Consider the following 17,651-nt stretch of genomic DNA (forward strand, 5'->3'; position numbering starts at 1 on the left):
TGATTATTCACACCCTTCTTTTGCCTGCTCATTAGTTTTACTCCCTTCAACTGACTTAACCCCTTTCTGTCCCTGAAAGTGGAGTGAAAGTGTTAGTTGCTCAGTCGTGTCTGACTCTTTGCCACTCCATGGACTGCAGCCCACCAGACTCCTCTGTCCATGAATTCTCCAGGCAGGAATACTGGAGTGGGTTGCCATGCCCTTCTTCAGGGGACCTTCCCAATCCAGGGATCAAACTTGGGTCTCCCACATTGCAGGCAGATTCTTTACTGTCTGAGCCACCAAGGAAGCCTCCTCCTTGAATGGCAGATATGGGAGGCTTGATAAGAACCCAGGCAAGCCTTGTGGATGAAACTCCTCAATAACTTAATCCCAAGTATAGTTGATTGGGAATTCATTGAGATATATCTTTATGCTAGCTACTAGTACTTATATAAACAGGTGTTTTATAGTTTCAGAAACTTAAAACTACAAGTTTCTTCCGTTATCTTTTAAAAATTTTTAGTAGACTTAAAAAAATTTTTAATTTTTAAATTAATTAGGAGCTTGTGAGGTTTTCCATTTGTTTTAAATTCACCAAACTAGACATGAGGGTTTACTTCAATGGAAAGAGAAAAACCAATCTGGGCTATTTATAGCGAAAAGTAAAAAGGTAGAGGGGGATTGTACTTTCTCAGCATCTGACGTGTGCAGTGGCATCCAGCAGTCACTCTAAATAATTTCTCTAAAAGAGCGAATGGCCAGAATAGAGCTCTTGAGTAAGCAGTTAATTCTCAAATGGTTGAGAATTGCTTTTCATAGAAAAAACTAATAACTGACTACTAGCGCTAGTCTCCTAAAATGAAATGTCTATACCTCACTCTGCCAGGATGCTGGCAAGTCTGAAACAGCTCTTCATGTGTTTGTTAAATCAAGCCCCAAGGTGTCCTCTATCCCAGGCAAGTCCTCCTACACTGATCCTTGAAACGTCTGAGGGACATAAACAAGAGCTGTTTCTGTAAGTGTAGAGAGAGGAGCTAAAGTCTGAAATAGAGATGCCCTGAAGGTTAAAGACCTGTACAAAGCCAAAACCAGTGGAAATCCAATCATCAGTTTAACAGGAATAATGAGGACAAGTTCCTGTGTTGAGGAAATTGCTAAATAACGTGTGTATATGAAATGTGCCTAAAATGAAGGTTTAATATGCATAATTTATAAGATGCCTCTTCAGTTCTTGCTGGGGGTTTATTCTATAATAGTATTTAAGTCCTGCTAACTTTCTAGAATATTTTTTAAAAATCCAAGTTCTGAGGTAATTTTAGACCTAAGGGTTTTGGGTGAGAGGTTGTAGAGCTGCACAGATAAACACCAAATGAGCATGTGCACAGCAGTTTGATTTGAGGTACACATGGAACTCCCTTTTATTTTCCAATCCACTGGTCCACCAACACTCAGAATCTAGGTATTCCTTGAGTCCTATTTTTCCATTTTGGTTTATTTTTTTGTTGTGTTGTTTGTGTTGGTTTATAAGTGAAAGCCCCTCAAGGGAAAAGGTGCAAGATTCTTGGGTTGTGAATGGCAGTGACTGGCAAGGAGCTTAAGGGCTTTAGGGCCCCAGTACTTAGATTTGGATGTGAAGGCTTCACACAGATGCTGTTTCAGCAGGTTAAGAAGCAGATCCTCAATCTGCCTTCTAACAGCACCCAAGTGATTTTCATACGCTTGGCTTGTGGCCACACTGAGAAATACCACTTTGGAGATAAAGTGTAACTAGTTATGTTTGTTGTCCTCCGCACAAATCTAGCATTGGTAATATGGGCTGATTGGTTTTTTTTTTTTTTTTTTACAAAATGTATATAGTGTGCCTTTTTTTTTAAGAGAAGAGTCTACACCAGGAAAAAGAGTAAACGATGCAGTACTGTCTAAAACTGACAGATCAAAATGTAGCTGTGTAAGCGTGTTATTTAAACAAGAAGGTTAACCACCAGAAAAAAATTATTTGTTTCTTCTAAGAAGGGCAGTCTGTGCCTTTGAGAAACCTAAACCAAATTTGGGATTCCTAGTTCAGGTGTATATGCACTGCATCATATTTGCTCATCTTTCAGATTCTAAAGTATGGACAAAACGCAACTGGATTTACAGACCTATCTTACCTACACTGGAAGTACATTTAAAAATTTTTAAAAACATACAAGAATACAAACAAGTTTATTTACAAAAAATACAATAATTATACAGTATAAACTGAGATGATTTCTCCTCTTCCTGTGACAGAAAGTAACAGCCTTTACTTTCAAATGAAGGTTTCTGGTATACAGTGCACACTGAGTGACGTGCTGCTCTTGTTTATGCTTTTCTAAATAATCCCAGGAGGCCAATTAGTGATATGCACATGGGTCATTCCCCTCAAATCTTATTTCCAGTACTATGCACAAGTCCAACACAACTGGAACAGAACAAGGTAAGACAGCATTTAACTGAAAAAGCTGTACCCCAACAGTAAAGTGTGATTTTTCTTAAAGTATTAACCTAGTGGTTTAGAACTGAAACCATACTTTTGGGCTTTAAAAAGAAAGTCCACTATGATTTTTAATGGCAGAACAATTCCACTACAGCCAACATCACCTGGCTAGCTTTCCACGTTTGCCATTTAAGAAACAGATTTCTATAGTATTCAATTCTGTATGCTTTTTGTCTTACGGCCTCTAATCAGAGTCACTGCTGCTGCTCGAGGAGTCCGTTGACATAACCTCTACATCGTCCTCGTTTTCTTTGTTGTGCCCTGGAGGTTCCAGCAGGAAGTCGTGACTGTGGTTGGGTGGGAGCATGCTCATCGCCATGTCACTTGCCTGCCATGGGTACTGTGGAGCAAGGACATCTGGAGAGAGACGCACACGGGAGGACAGTGCAACTAGCAATTCATTCACTCCTTACTCTTTCCTTCACGCAGACACTTCTAAAAGTTTTTTAAAGGTTAAAAATCAAAATATACATTTGGCCAAATTAATGATCAAACTTATCGAGGAAAAATGTGATGTTTTAGTAACTAGAATCTATGATTTATTTTTTAAAATCATACTTTCCTACAGTCACTATTCAAGACGGTCACAATTTCAAATCAAATGCCTCGTCTATATATGTTATAGGTCATGTATAGTACTTTCTATACACACACTATGAATAGCTCATGTGTACTACACTAGGTATTCCAGTTTAAGCTGCTTCTAAGCCTGCACTCTTCTCCCTGGACCCTAAACACGGTTCTCTGCCAGCAGCGACAGTGCTCAGCTCTGCCCGTAGAGGGCGCCGCAGGGGCTCCACAGGTGGCGTAGTCACCAAGTTGTGTCTCCAACTCTTGCGACCCCATGACTGTAGGCCACCAGGCGCCTCTGTCCGTGGGATTCTCCAGGCAAGAATATTGGAGTGGGTTGCCAATTTTCTTCTCCAGGGGATCTTCCCAACCCAGGAATCGAACCCAGGTCTGCACTGCAGGCAGACGCTACTGACTAAGCTATGAGGGACACCCATGAGAGGAAAAGGCTTCTTCCCCTACTGGGGCCTGCATTCCCTCCTGTGGTGCCTGGCTGGTGTGCAGGATGTCAGTGGCATCCCAGTTGGATGGGATGGTGTACTTTCAGCCTTCTGCCGGGACTGTACTGACATGATATGGTACAATCACAGTGAGAAAAATGAGGTGATACTAAGGAAAACTAATGCACAGTGAACTCCCAGTTTGTCTTAGCTAACAATGTTCACAAAAGCATTTTTAGTAACACAGGGACAGCCTGACAACGAAACGTTAAACATTAAAAAAGCATTATCTAGAGTACATTTTTAGCAATGTAAAAAATACAGGGTGGGCTTCCCAGTGGCTAGGACTGCCTGCCAATGCCAGTAATGAGGGTTCAATCCCCAGTCCAGGAACTGGGACTACACATGTTGCAGGGCAGCTGGGCCCGTGTGGCACAACTACTGAGGCTGCTCTGCAACGAGAGAAGCCACCTCAATGGGAAGTCGGCCTGCCGTAACTAAAGACAGCCCATGAACCACAACGAAGACCCAGTGGAGCTGAATAAATGAATGAATAAATTTGAAATAGGTATTTTTAAAAATACACGGAAAATCATGAGATGTGTAAAATATTAAGTGACTGCCCAAAAAGAGTAATTTTTTTCCTATCTTATGCCTTTTAGAAAACTTTTTTAAAAAGTTCTACCAGATGAAAACAAGTAGACTTCTATGTGAAACCTGAGGTGGGCTGAAGAGTTCAGAATGAGCTCTCATAAAAAACATACTCTATTTAGATACTAAAAAGTCCATTAGAAGCTTTGTTATTCACTTAATTTGGGGGGTTTTAACAAGTATGTTCACGTGGTATCCTTTAAACTGAATACATCTTACTCTATTTATAAAGTATGGTTCATTAAAAAAAAAAAAACTAAGTCTGGAGCTTAAGTTAATGAGAGGCCTGAGGAAAATGGCACAATATCACTTCATTCCAATTTCATGGGGCATCCCTTCTGGCTCAGCTGGTAAAGAATCCACCTGCAATGCAGGAGACCCAGGTTCAATCCATGGGTCGGGAAGATCCCCTGGAGAAGGGCATGGCAACTCACTCTGGCCTGGAGAATTCATGGACTCTAGTCCGTGGGGTCGCAAAGAGTTGGACACGCCTGAGTGACTTTCACATCACATAGATTCTAATTTCATAGCCTCCATCTAGACGGGTCTTAAATGAGAAGAAGCAGAGCGCAGGACAAACTGGTAAAGTTAACTCTAGCAACTAAAATAAGATGGGTCCAGACCCTCAAACCTGTTCCAACAGCCAGACCTTTGTCTTCATCATCATCTCTGAAAAAAAGCCTTTATCTGGAAGTACTATTCTGATTAACACATACCGGGCAGTCTGCCGGCTGCAAGTGCGTCCCCCGGGAGATGACCATTTACTCCATTAGTGGAAGGATTGTTCATCTGACCCAGTAACCCACTTCTCATCTCCAAATCAGTTGGGTATGGTCTCCGTGGGTCCCCTAAAAAATACAGCCTGCTTTTAATTCAATCACATATGGAAATATGCTTAAATACCTTATTTGAAATATTGATTTTCCTTGGTTCACTTTGAAAAACTCAAGCCACATTTTAAATTTTAGAATATTAAAGCCATCAATTGCTATTAAGAACATGTTAAAATTTTAATTACATGTATTTTTATACCTTCTTTAGATCTTCACAATAACACTATATGGAAATTGTCATTTCAGCAACCATTTCAAATGACAAAATTATAATCCTGATTCCTCTAAATTAAAACCTTTTCCTAATCAACCTCTTTAATCATGTCATTTAAAGACTAATTCCTGGGGACTTCCCTGGTAGTGCACTGATTAAGACTCTGAGCTTTCACTGCAGGGCCCTCAGGTTCGATCCCTGGTCAGGGAAGTAAGAGGCCACATGCCACACAGGGCGGCAAAAAAGACTAATTCCTGTAACTTTCAGGTGGAGAATCAGAAGCCAATGATGTTTGTTTCCAAACATGAAAGCACACTCTTTAGTTCTGGGTTGATGAAAAGTTGGCCAGATTTGAACCAATACTGGGGTATTTTCTCACCAACTCTAAATTATTTACCCTCCAAAACTGCAGCTACCCTTAATGTTTCAAGGTATGGCAAAATACCGCTGTTAGGAGTGACCAAAAATAACTACTTCCCATCCTCCCAAAAGGCTGGAGCTCTACCTGAGGTCTCTGGCTTATAAGTGTTTTATCTGTCAATACATGTTTCAGTTTCTCTCTCTACTGTTCCTGAGTTACTCCAGCTTTCTGCAGCCCTGTGCACCTGCTGCCTGGTGTTCAGTGCTTCATCTTTATACCCTGTCTGTTTCTCAGGCTGGAGCCCTTGTGGAAATCCCTTGAAAAAGTTGGCTCCTGGCCAGCCAGGGTTTTCCAGGTATATAAATAATACAGCTTTAGAATCATCACATATTACCTTGTATTTTAAAATATATACATACTATATTTAAATCTTCTTTCCTATTTTTATGTATAGTTACCTAAGAATTTCAAAACCACATATATCTAGTAAAAAGGGAATCACTTTTACCTGGGACCCAGGTCAGTGGGGCACACACAGCATTACTTGCACTAATCCTATGTGCATACTTAATTATTTCTTCAGAGGAAATAGCACCTAAGAGAGTGGAGAGGAGAGTTTAACATTTCAGTCTACTAACATGCAAGTTTATCAGTGCGCATGTCACAGTTACACTCCATACTTCTATTCATTTGGTTACAAAAGTGCACATAAGTAGTCATCTGTATTCCATGACCTGGTTTTACGCATTATTATTATCACATATGTATTACACATAGAAGAATCTGGAAGCACACACATCAAACATTAACAGTAGTTAATCTAAAATAGGAAAAGAGGGAATTTAGATGTAAATCGTACCTATATATCATGAAAAGCAAACCACCAAGGTTTTCATTGCAATTCTGACTTTTAGTATCCAAACTAAAAGATCCAAAATGGAAGCCTCTTAAAGAGAAAAGCAGGACAGGACAAGAAGGCAGACTGAGCATCTCCCAGCACCACTAAACGGGCGCACACCCCAAGGGCTTACTCAGCTCTGACCTCATGGTGCTCTAGCCCTACTCGAGTTGCCCACTGCATGCCCTCTCACCCTCCATCCCGTCTTTCAAGGTCCACCTCAAATCACATTGCTTCCAGCCCATATTCTGGTCTCCCAACAATGTAAAAACCCCATGGTCTTTATTACACATTTAAGTAATAGCCATAACTTCTTCATCTCATTTTGTAACCTGCAAAAGGACGTGACACCTCCCTAACAATGCCCGGCACAGGGCTGTAACATGGCAGACATTTCACAATGAAAATTCACTGGAAACTTTTTAACAGCATGACGTGATTACCATTAATACTCTCATCAGTTTCTTGAAACCAAAACTTGAATCTTTCAGAAAGTCATTTAATGTTCCCACATTACTAACCTTTCCTTGCTTTTTCTATTGACTTGAGTTTTTCTTTTGCTTGGTAAACAGCTGTTGCCTAATTTAAACAACATTTTAAAAAGAAATACAGGTTATTCAGAACTATACCAAGTCCAGTTTTTGGCCTAATTCACAAAACCATTTATCCCATAGAAACAATATATAAAACCTGGAAATCCCCACAATTTATTTGTAATATTCTGAAATACCACTTGGGTATCATTTACATCAGCTATAATCAATGAGAAAAAAACCATTATTTATGCATTTATGAATTAGCCTCCATTCACAAATTAGTTGTTGGAAACAAAACATAAATTGGATTGTTCGCTACCATTTTTGCTTTATGTCTTCTATCATAAGAATGTAGAAAACAGACCAGGTACTACTCCCAAAACAATCCTTACATCTGGTTCAAGGATAAAATACCACGACTATTTTTTTTCTACTTTACAAAATAAGTTTGTGGATTGAGAATGTCATTCATTTATACATTATCAATGCATAATGACTATTACAATGAACTCCTCCACGTACCCACCCTGGGCAAAGACAAACAGGGTAGAATGAAACTGACCCTAGCATATGCATCCTCAGCGATAACACAGTGGGTAAAAGTAGGCAGGCAGAGAGATCTAGGTTTAAGTTCCATCTCTCTATTTTTACCCTCTTGGGCAAGATAGGTATTCATTTAAAGTCATGGTTTCATCTGTAAAAACAGAAAAATGGTACTGACCTCATAAAATTGTTAAGATTAAGCTAATACACTAGTGTACCAGGGTGCACTGGTAAGACTGTTAGTTGCCATTATCTAACTCATAAGATTTATTCTTTTTCTAGCCCTCATGTTCACTGTCTTTAGAGAAGAGCCTGCAAAGTCTGGTCCAAATGAGAATCAAATTCAGCTCTTCCTGCAATACCACCACGTAACAATTATGTTGGTCAGCATTGAGAGAAATAATTGAACAAACAAATTGTCTCTTTGAAATAGTAGAACAAGAAAAACTAAGAGTCCTTCACATATCCAAATCCCACCTCATTTAAGATGGAAGATGACATAAATTAATGTAAATTTTAATCAGTTTATAAAAGTGGTATATATTTTTACTGATTGCAAAATTTCTAAAACTGAAGATTTAGACTATTAATAAATGAAACATATTGAGGACAGGATAAAAATAAAATGTCATACTTCTGTGAATTCAATCTTGTGAAATCTTTAAATAATGAAAATATGGTTCTAGAAATGCAGAGTATCTGAAAACAATACTTAAAAAGTGAATGACATGGTGTTTCATCTAATGAAAGTGACAAGTCTGGTTAGATTTTAGACCTGGAAATTCAAGTTTTCTGCCACTTCAAAATTCTGAAAATAGGTTTATTTTTTGTAAATAGAGTAAATAATAGCCCTTTTTACATTAAGAACCAGCCTCTATCAGCTTACCAGTATCTGTTCTGCTTCCTTTAGCTGTTTTTGTAGTTGCTGAATATCACTGTCTCTCTTTTCTACTTCTTTTTCTAAAACTTGCATTTCATGATGGATTTTTCCCTGATTAAGTGCCAATTTCATTAGTTCCTGAAATTCCCCATCTCTGTGAATTAACAACTCCAGGACCTGTGAGGTAATAGTTGGTTAAAACAGACAACAGAATACTGAAGAACTACATTTCCAATGAAACAAAGAAGCCACACGTGAACTGGCTAGTCCTCAAAATTTTAACACCTTCTAAGTATTATTTTCTAATCATTATTAGAAATAAAAATAACCTATCTATGATTATTTTAGAAAAGAGATTAATCAAGATTTTCTACTTTTTCTAATTATATGCTATTCTTTCATACAAAAGAAATCTTTCAGAACTAGCAATATGCCAAAATGAGCAGGCTTATTCATTTCTCAGGGAAGGCAAAATTTATTTGAGATGATTTTAGCTGATAGCCCTGGCAATCCACTCCAGTATTCTTGCCTGGAAAATCCCATGGACAGAGGAGCCTGGCAGGTTGTCCATGGCGCTGCAAGAGTAAGACACGACTGAGCAACTAAGCATGTATGTATGTATGTTAGTTAACACCGGGAACTGAACAGACATTTCTCCAAAGATACACAAATGAACAAAACCACAAGAAAAGGCATCCAATATCACTAATCATCAAGGAAATGCAAATCAAAATCACAACTGGGTATTACCTTGCAGGTATTACCAGCTAGGTGCTATCATCAGAAAGACAAAAGATAATAAGTGTTGGCAAGAATGTGGAGAAAGAGGAACCCTTAGTACACTGTTGGCAGGGATCTAAATTAGTGCAGCTGCTGCGGAAAACATTCCACGAAGTGTGGAGGATACTTAAAAAGTAAAAAAAACACACACCACCATATGATCCAGCAGCTCTATCTCTGGGTATTTATCCAAAAGAAATGAAATCACTACTTGCAAAGAGATGTCCACACTCGCAGGTTCACTGCAGCATGATTCACAACAGCCAATGCATGGAGGTCATCCAAGTGTCCACGATGGATGGACGGAAAAAGAAAGTGTGAGGTCGACCTATACACATGTACACGCACACAAAGGAGCATCATTCATCCGCAAAAAGGAAACCTTGGCATCTGTGGTAACACGGATGGACCTCACAGACCATCACATTAAAGGAAGCAAAGTCAGACAGAAAGACATGGTATCGTCTCAGTTACCCGAGGAATGCTAAAAAAGCCAAACACACAGGAAAAGAGCTCAGGTTGGTGGCTGCCAGAGGCCAGAGGGAAGGGAGTAAAATGGGTGAAGGTGGTCAAAAGGTACAAACTTCCAGCTATCGGACAAGTAAATTCTGGACATGTGACATACAGCATGGTGACTGTAATTAAGAATACAGCACTGGAGATCTGAAAGTTGCAAAGAGTACACCTCAGCAACATAAAGTTCTTAAAAAATGTGCAGAATGCAACAGACATTTTTCCAAACACACACAAACTGCCAACAGGTACATGAAAAGGTGCCACCTCTGCCTTCCTTGCAATTTTCTTAAAGTCTTCTCATAAAAAAGACTTCCTTGGAAAGCCAGTGATTAAGACTCTGTACTTCCACTGCAGAAGGTGCAGGCTGGATCCCTGGTCAGGGAACTTAAGATCTCGCATGGTAACTAAACTTGTAGTCACTTTGCCCTTTGCACATATATCAAATCATCATGATATACATATTAAGCTAATCCAGTGTAATGTATTGAATATATTATTTATTTGTATCCAATATTTATTAACATATTAAATATAATGTATAATTAAATATAAATAAAATACTAAATATATTAAATAATGTATTAAATATAATTGTGTGTCAACTATATCTCAATTACCTCTCACCTAAATGGTGCAAAAAAATCCACTTAAAAACTGCAAATAATTTAATAGTCTGATCTTCCTGTTCTCACAAAGTAAACATAAACAGGAAACTGAAGAAACTGAGGTTGTTTTTAATTCAAAAAGAAACCACTTACCTGGTTTTCCTCTCCAGACTGTAGCAACTTTTGGTTTCTTGAAATTGCCAGCATTTCTATAAGTTCTCTATAAAACAAAAACAAAGTCTGCAAAGTAAACACAACAGAGGCTCTCTTATCTGACTTCCACCCAAGTGATGTGCTGGACTGATGGTCCTCACAGCAAGCTGACTCAGAGCTACTGCCCCACAGGCCCTCTGACTGGACTTCAGCTCTCACCAGCACAGTGCATTCTCACCAAGACTCAGCTGTGTTCATTACCAGTCCCATTTATTCAAGTTTACTATTACTATAATTATATAAATCAATATGGAATATATAAACACAAATGACTATGAATAGGAAGAACTGTTTCTATAAAAACCTAAGCTTGGAAATACTCAACAGAGGTGTTACAAAGGAAATCTATCGAACCAAGAGAAGTCAAGTCATAAAAACTCAGCAAGAGCCTACCCTAAGACTGCCTGATGAGTGGCCAAGGGCTCATTTCACTTTAAAGAAACTGAAGGAGAAAACGCAGATGATGAATTATGGGTGGTTTATGCAAGAGAAACTCCTACTCCATCAGTTCAGTTCAGTTCAGTCGCTCAGTCGTGTCCGACTCTTTGCGACCCCATAAATTGCAGCACACCAGGCCTCCCTGTCCATCACCAACTCCCGGAATTCACTCAAACTCCCGTCCATCGAGTTGGTGATGCCATCCAGCCATCTCATCCTCGGTCGTCCCCTTCTCCTCCTGCCCCCAATCCCTTCCAGCATCAGAGTCTTTTCCAATGAGTCAACTCTTCGCATGAGGTGGCCAAAGTACTGGAGTTTCAGCTTTAGCATCATTTCCTCCAAAGAAATCCCAGGGCTGATCTTCAGAATGGACTGGTTGGATCTCCTTGCAGTCCAAGGGACTCTCAAGAGTCTTCTCCAACACCACAGTTCAAAAGCATCAATTCTTCAGCGCTCAGCCTTCTTCACAGTCCAACTCTCACATCCATACATGACCATTGGGAAAACCATAGCCTTGACTAGACAGACCTTTGTTGGCAAAGTAATGTCTCTGCTTTTCAATATGCTATCTAGGTTGGTCATAACTTTTCTTCCAAAGAGTAAGTGTCTTTTAATTTCATGGCTGCAATCACCATCCACAGTGATTTTGGAGCCTCCCCAAAATAAAGTCTGACACTGTTTCCACTGTTTCTACATCTATTTCCCATGAAGTGATGGGACCAGATGTCATGTTCTTAGTTTTCTGAATGTTGAGCTTTAAGCCAACTTTTTCACTCTCCTCTTTCACTTTCATCAAGAGGCTTTTTAGTTCCTCTTCACCATCTGCCATAAGGGTGGTGTCATCTGCATATCTGAGGTTATTGATATTTCTCCCGGCAATCTTGAGTCCAGCTTGTGCTTCTTCTAGCCCAGCGTTTCTCCTGATGTACTCTGCATATAAGTTAAATAAGTAGGGTCTACAATTCCAGCCCATCTGTGGTTTAGGTAAGTAGCTATTTTAGGAAGATAGCCACGCCTCTTCATTTATATATTGCCAAAAGCTGCTTTCTCATGACAAAGGCAGAACAGAGTAGTTGTGACGGAGAACTTGTGGCCTGCACATTTTTTAATTAACCAAACAGGTATCAACTAAGAGGGAGTTTTACACATAATAAATCATACATTTCTAAAATGCTTCTCTGTTAAATATGTTAACTTTCCTATATGAAAAATAGTAGAATGATTGGGAGGAAATGTGCAGCAGGCATTTTCTATCTGTACATTAATTTCAAAACCGATGACAGATGGGACAATTCAGAACCTATCCAGGAAAGGACAGCTTCACAATTAGCCACCTGACACTACTGGTCAATCCAGGGTTGCACCTATTTATCTTCATCTTCCATTTTACCTTCATATTCCCACCATCCACCTTCCTCTCACTAGTCTCAGGCTATTTTAGTGGATGGTACCAACTGGACTCAGTATTCCCCACTACTACCTCCCTCCCATACACCATTACATATGAATTAATTAAAGCTAATTAATGAAAAAAGTGGTTAAGGGGGTGAAAAGTCTTCATACATTCAAATATTTCTTGAGTGCCTATTATGGGTCAGGCACTTTCTAGATGATTTGAGTTATAAAAGTGAATTAAATTCTAATACAGAAGTCAAGAAAATATATAAGTAAAACCAGAGTTGACAAGGATTAGGAAGAAAATTAAGTGGAGTGTTATACCAGAAAGTGTCAGGGAGGTAGTCTGGCTCCTTACACTGTGTGGTCAGGGGAGGTTTCTCTACAGGGTTATCTTTGGAGTAAAGCATGAACTAAGCAAGAGAAGCCAGCCAGCAGATGTGGGAGGAAAGAATGCTTGTCAAAGACACAGCCAGTTCATCAGCACAAAGCCAGGCTTGAGGAAGCGCACAGGAGGTGCCAGGGAGGGCACAGAGCAAGGATGCGAGGGCTGCACCGTGTGGGGCAGGAGTCCCCAGCCCGGGGAGAACTCCGAGGTCACTACAAAACAGAAAGTAAAATGCACAGTACGCGTAGTGCCCTCAAGTTACCCTGAAACCATACCCCCCTCCTTCCCCACCCTGTCCCTGGAAAAACTCTTCCACGAAACTGGCCCCTGGTGCCGCAAAGGCTGGCGCCTGCTAGTGCAGGGCCTTGTAGGTCAGGTTAAAGGTTCAGTCTTTCGCTCTAAGTGCAAAGAGAAGTTACTAAATTGTTTTAAACAGGAAAAGGACACGACCTGATTCATGTTTTTAGACAATTACTGAGCCATCTGGAGACAAGACTGTAAGCGAGCTAGAGTGCAAATCAGGTTAGGTGGTCTTTGTAGGAACTCAGGCAACAGAATGACACTGGCTTTGACTAGGTCCTAGGCATGAGGATTTAGTCACGGAAATGGGGAAACCTGGACAGATTTAGGGTATATTTTGGAGGCAGAGCTGACAGGACTTGCTAAGATGACCAACTGTTTTAGCCCATTTATGTACCCCATTAATGAGATGAAGAGAGTTGAGAACTCCTGGCCTAAATGCAAGCTGGCCTCTGGGGGCCAGGCTGGGGGTGGCTGCAGGGAGTATGGTGGGAGATGCAGAGAAAGGAAGTACACGGGGCTGACCAAGAACTCAGGCACGGACATCAGAGCGTGGATTCAAGTCCTCTACTCCTTTCTTCTTGTGCGACGTGGAAAAGATGCTGGGATTGTCTGTACTGTGGATCCCTCATCAGCCAAATGTAAGAAATCATAGCGCTACCATATAGAGTGATTTTTAAGGAGGCGATGTCCGTATGTATCCGAAGGACTTAAAACAGCACCCTGGCTGTTGGCTGGAATGTAAATTGATATAACCACTATGAAGAACAGTATCGAAGCTCCTAGGATCCTACATGTGTGTGTCAGTCGCTCAGTCGTGTCCAGCTCTTTGCGAACCCAGGGACTGTAGCCCACTAGGCTCCTCTGTCCATGGGATTCTCCAGGCAAGAATACTGGAGTGGGTTGCCATGCCCTTCTCCAGGGGATCTTCCCAACCCAGGGATTGAACCCAGGTGTCCCACACTGCAGGCAGCATGATGCCAATATAATTTTCATCAGGAGTCAAAGTAACCAAAGAGAAAGTAGGGTGGGAAACTGCGGCCAATGGCGTTGGACTGGAATTGTTATAATAAATCACAGCCATTTCAAGACCCTGGGGCCATAGGCAACTCCCTAAGGCTAAAAACAGGCCCTTGAAGGAAGAAAACAGGATTAAAAATTAGAACTATGCCTCAATATACACCTGAAATATGCAACAAGCATGCCAGTTCTTTTTGATACAAATTATTTGGATTTCCCTCCAATGGCTCAGATGGTAAAGAATCTGCCTGCATTGCAGGAGACCGGGTTTCGATCCCTGTGTCAGAAAGATCCAAATTAATAGGAATGAGAATTCGGACGCAAATTATTATAGCCCTTAGTTGAAATCTTAACCAAATTCCAATTTAATAATCCATGACAAATAGTATACTGGAAATAGTAGTGAACTGAGAGTACAGGACACCACAGTTCTCATCTCAATTCAGCCACTAACTAGTCACACATCCTGAACCAGGATCATAGTAAATACCCAGCAAATGCGATGTTAAATCCATAAACCTATCTTCTTTGAATCTCTACTTCATTTGTAATAGAGATCACTGGATTAAAACATCCTACATGTCACAGGGCAACCAACCCCGTGTGCCGCAACTACTGAGCCCATAAACATGGAACTCACCATGCTTTGCACAAGAAACCACAGCAATTTGAAGCCTGTGAACCACAACTAGAGAGTGATCCCCACTCACCATAACTATTAATACAAATAAGCCAATTTTTTAATAAAACAAACTACCCTGTGATGCTGCAATCCCAGTCCTGGGCCAATATCCAGAGAAAACCGTAATTCAAAACGATACAGGCACCCCAGTGTTCACTGCAGCACTGCTGATAACTGCCAAGGAAATGGAGGCCACCTAACTGTCCACTGACAGAGGAAAGGACAAAGAAGACATGACAACTGAATATTACTCAGCCGTAAAACAGAACGAAATAATGCCATCTATAGCAACAAGGACGGAACAAGACATTATCCTACTAAGTTGGACAGAAAAAGATGAGTATCATATGATATCGCTTATATGTGGAATCTAAAAAAATGAAACAAATGAACTCATTCACAAAACAAAAACAGACTCAAGAAACAAATTTAGGATTACCAAAGAGAGAAAGTGGGAAGGAGGAGGGATAAATCAGGAGGTTGGGATTAGCACATACATACTACTCCATATAAAACAAATCATCAACAAGGATCTACTGTACAGAATAAGGAGCTCTACTCTGTAATAACCTATATGGGAAAAGAATCTGAAGAAGACTAGATATGTAATAGGTAAAAAAAAATCTTGGTATTCTTCTAAAAGTTAAATCATTAAAAACACGTTGCCTGCAAGCTTAAATTATACAAAATGTCCCATCTCTGGGAAGCCTGCCTCCCAAGTAATGAGCATTAAGCTAAAATACCTTGTTTAACTCACAGGAAACATCCTGACCAGGCCCACCCCTGAAGGACTGCAGGGAAGAAGAAATTAACAATTCCCCTCGGGAAGCTGTGGGAAACATTTGATTTGCCTCCCCTTCTAGTATAAAAGAAGGCTGAATTCTAACTCAGACAGGTGGCTCTTTAGGGCACAACTCTACCATCTTCTAGGTTTGCTGGCTTTCTGAATAAGGTCGCTATTCCTCTGCCCCAACAATTCTCTCTATTGGCCTGTCATGTGGCAAACAGTAGGAGCTAGGACTGGATAACTGATATATATATACACACACACACACATAACTGAATCACTGCTGTACACGCGTGTGTGAGTGTGTGTGTGTTAGTTGCTTAGTCGTGTCCGACTCTTCGCAACCCCATAGACTGTAGCCCACCAGGCCCCTCTGTCCATGGGACTCTCTAGGCAAGAACACTGGAGTGGGTTGCCATTTCCTTCTCCAAAAGGAACTACAGAAAGAAAGTGAAGTCGCCCAGTTGTGCCCGACTCTTTGCGACCCCATGGACTGTAGCCTACCAGGCTCCTCCATCCATGGAATTTTCCAGGCGAGAGTAGTGGAGTGGGGTGCCAGTTCCTTCTCCACTGTACATCTTGAACTAACACAGTATCTGACTACACCGAGGACAGGCCTTGGGGAGGCTCCGCGCCACCATCACTGTTGACACAGACGTTCCTCTGGGTCAGTGGGCTCTCCCCCATGACACCAGGCTCCTCCTCGTAGTCGGCACCGAGTCTCACCCCTGGGGACCGTCTCCCAGCGCGCAGCACCCACGGGAGTTCCTTATACGTCTCTCGAGTGTCGGTGGACGAAGGGACCCACACCCGGGGACCTCTAACGTCCGCTAAGAATCCCATATTCTGCAGATCCAGGGTGACTGTCAGTATTAAGATGGACGTGAGTCTGAGCAAGCTCCAGGGGATGGTGAAGGACGGGGAAGCCCGGCCTGCTGCAGTCTATGGGGTCGCCAAGAGTCGGACACGACTGAGCGACTGAACGATAACAACAAAGAGGGCTCTTGACCCCGAGTCCCTGAAGGTTGCAGACGGACTTCCACGGCGCTCGGGCACTGTCCCTCGGGGCGCAGCCCTCCCCTTCTAGCCCCGGGGAACCAGCCCAAGGCAGGCCGGGGGTTCCGACTCAGTCCTCCCGGCCCAGCCACAGCGAGGGCCTCGGGCCGACGGCCTCACCTCGACAAGACCTCCAGATCTTCCAGCGCTGAGAGCAGCCGCTCTCGCGTGCTGTTACCACCGGCCGCTCCTAAGCCGCCGCCCGGACGCTCCTTCTTCTCCTCGCCGCTCGACGCCGCCGCCATGGTGCCGACGGGCAGGCGTGCGCGCAGCTGCGCACTGGCGACGAGAGGCGGGCTCGCCCGGCGGAAGGAAGGATCGCCGAGGCGGGGAGGAGCGACGGGCCAGAGCGCCCCCTGCGCGCCTGGCGATACGCTGAGGGCGCCAGCGCCCCCTGCTGGTTAGTGAGGTCTTCTCCTTCCAGCCCCTGATTCAGTTCAGTTCAGTCGCTCAGTCGCGTCCGACTCGTTGCGACCCCATGGACTGCAGCACGCCAGGCCTCCCTGTCCATCGCCAGCTCCCGGCGCTTGCTCAAACTCCTGTCCATTGAGTCGGTGACGCCATCCAACCATCTTATCCTCTGTCGTCCCCTTCTCCTCCTGCCTTCAGTCTTCCGCAGCATCAGGGTCTTTTCCAATGAGTCAGTTCTTCGCATCAGGTGGCCAAAGTATTGGGATTTCAGCTTCAGTTCCACCCGCTGGAGGCAGAGCCAAACCGAGAACTGCGGGCCAACGCGGTCAGAGTCTCCTAGCCTGTACTTGCTTAGTCGCTCAGCCCTGTCCAACTTAGAGTCTCCTAAGCCTTAAGTTATTCAAGCAGGAATGGGAAGCTTCCGCTCAACGGATTTTCAGCATTCGAAGGACTTGTAATGGCCCGCCTCTGTGTCAGTTTCTTCGTGAAATGGGCGGGCGGGGGGTGTGGGGTTGGGGGGCTCTTCTTACTAACTTCTCTCTAGTCTGCCCCCATAACGCTATTCCCATTCTCCTGTTTGGGCTCTCAGGAAGGCTGTAAGTTTAGGGCAGGAACCGAAATCTATCATATTTTC

General features: G+C 42.3%; 1 protein-coding gene across 1 annotated transcript; it reads right to left on the reverse strand.

Annotated features, from left to right (window-relative positions):
• Positions 1-2,175: 2,175 nt before the first annotated feature.
• MED4 (mediator complex subunit 4) lies at positions 2,176-16,862 on the reverse strand. Its single transcript, XM_052649994.1, has 7 exons — positions 16,727-16,862; positions 10,481-10,547; positions 8,433-8,603; positions 6,989-7,046; positions 6,078-6,164; positions 4,878-5,009; positions 2,176-2,857 (listed from the first exon to the last, which is right to left on the reverse strand). The coding sequence occupies exons 1-7, from the start codon at positions 16,849-16,851 to the stop codon at positions 2,685-2,687; spliced, it is 813 nt and encodes a 270-aa protein (XP_052505954.1). The 5' UTR covers positions 16,852-16,862; the 3' UTR covers positions 2,176-2,684.
• Positions 16,863-17,651: the final 789 nt, after the last annotated feature.

The sequence above is a fragment of the Budorcas taxicolor genome, chromosome 12 (assembly GCF_023091745.1).
Source record: "Budorcas taxicolor isolate Tak-1 chromosome 12, Takin1.1, whole genome shotgun sequence".
Taxonomy (NCBI): Eukaryota; Metazoa; Chordata; class Mammalia; order Artiodactyla; family Bovidae; genus Budorcas; species Budorcas taxicolor.

Excerpts from the sequence above, each read along its gene's own strand:
- MED4 (XM_052649994.1), bottom strand. The coding sequence starts at position 16,851 with ATGGCGGCGGCGTCGAGCGGCGAGGAGAAGAAGGAGCGTCCGGGCGGC. Across the intron at positions 5,010-6,077 it reads CCCACTGACCTGGGTCCCAG|GGGACCCACGGAGACCATAC; the intron begins GTAAAAGTGATT and ends TGTATTTTTTAG. Across the intron at positions 2,858-4,877 it reads TGCAGCCGGCAGACTGCCCG|ATGTCCTTGCTCCACAGTAC; the intron begins GTATGTGTTAAT and ends GTCTCTCTCCAG.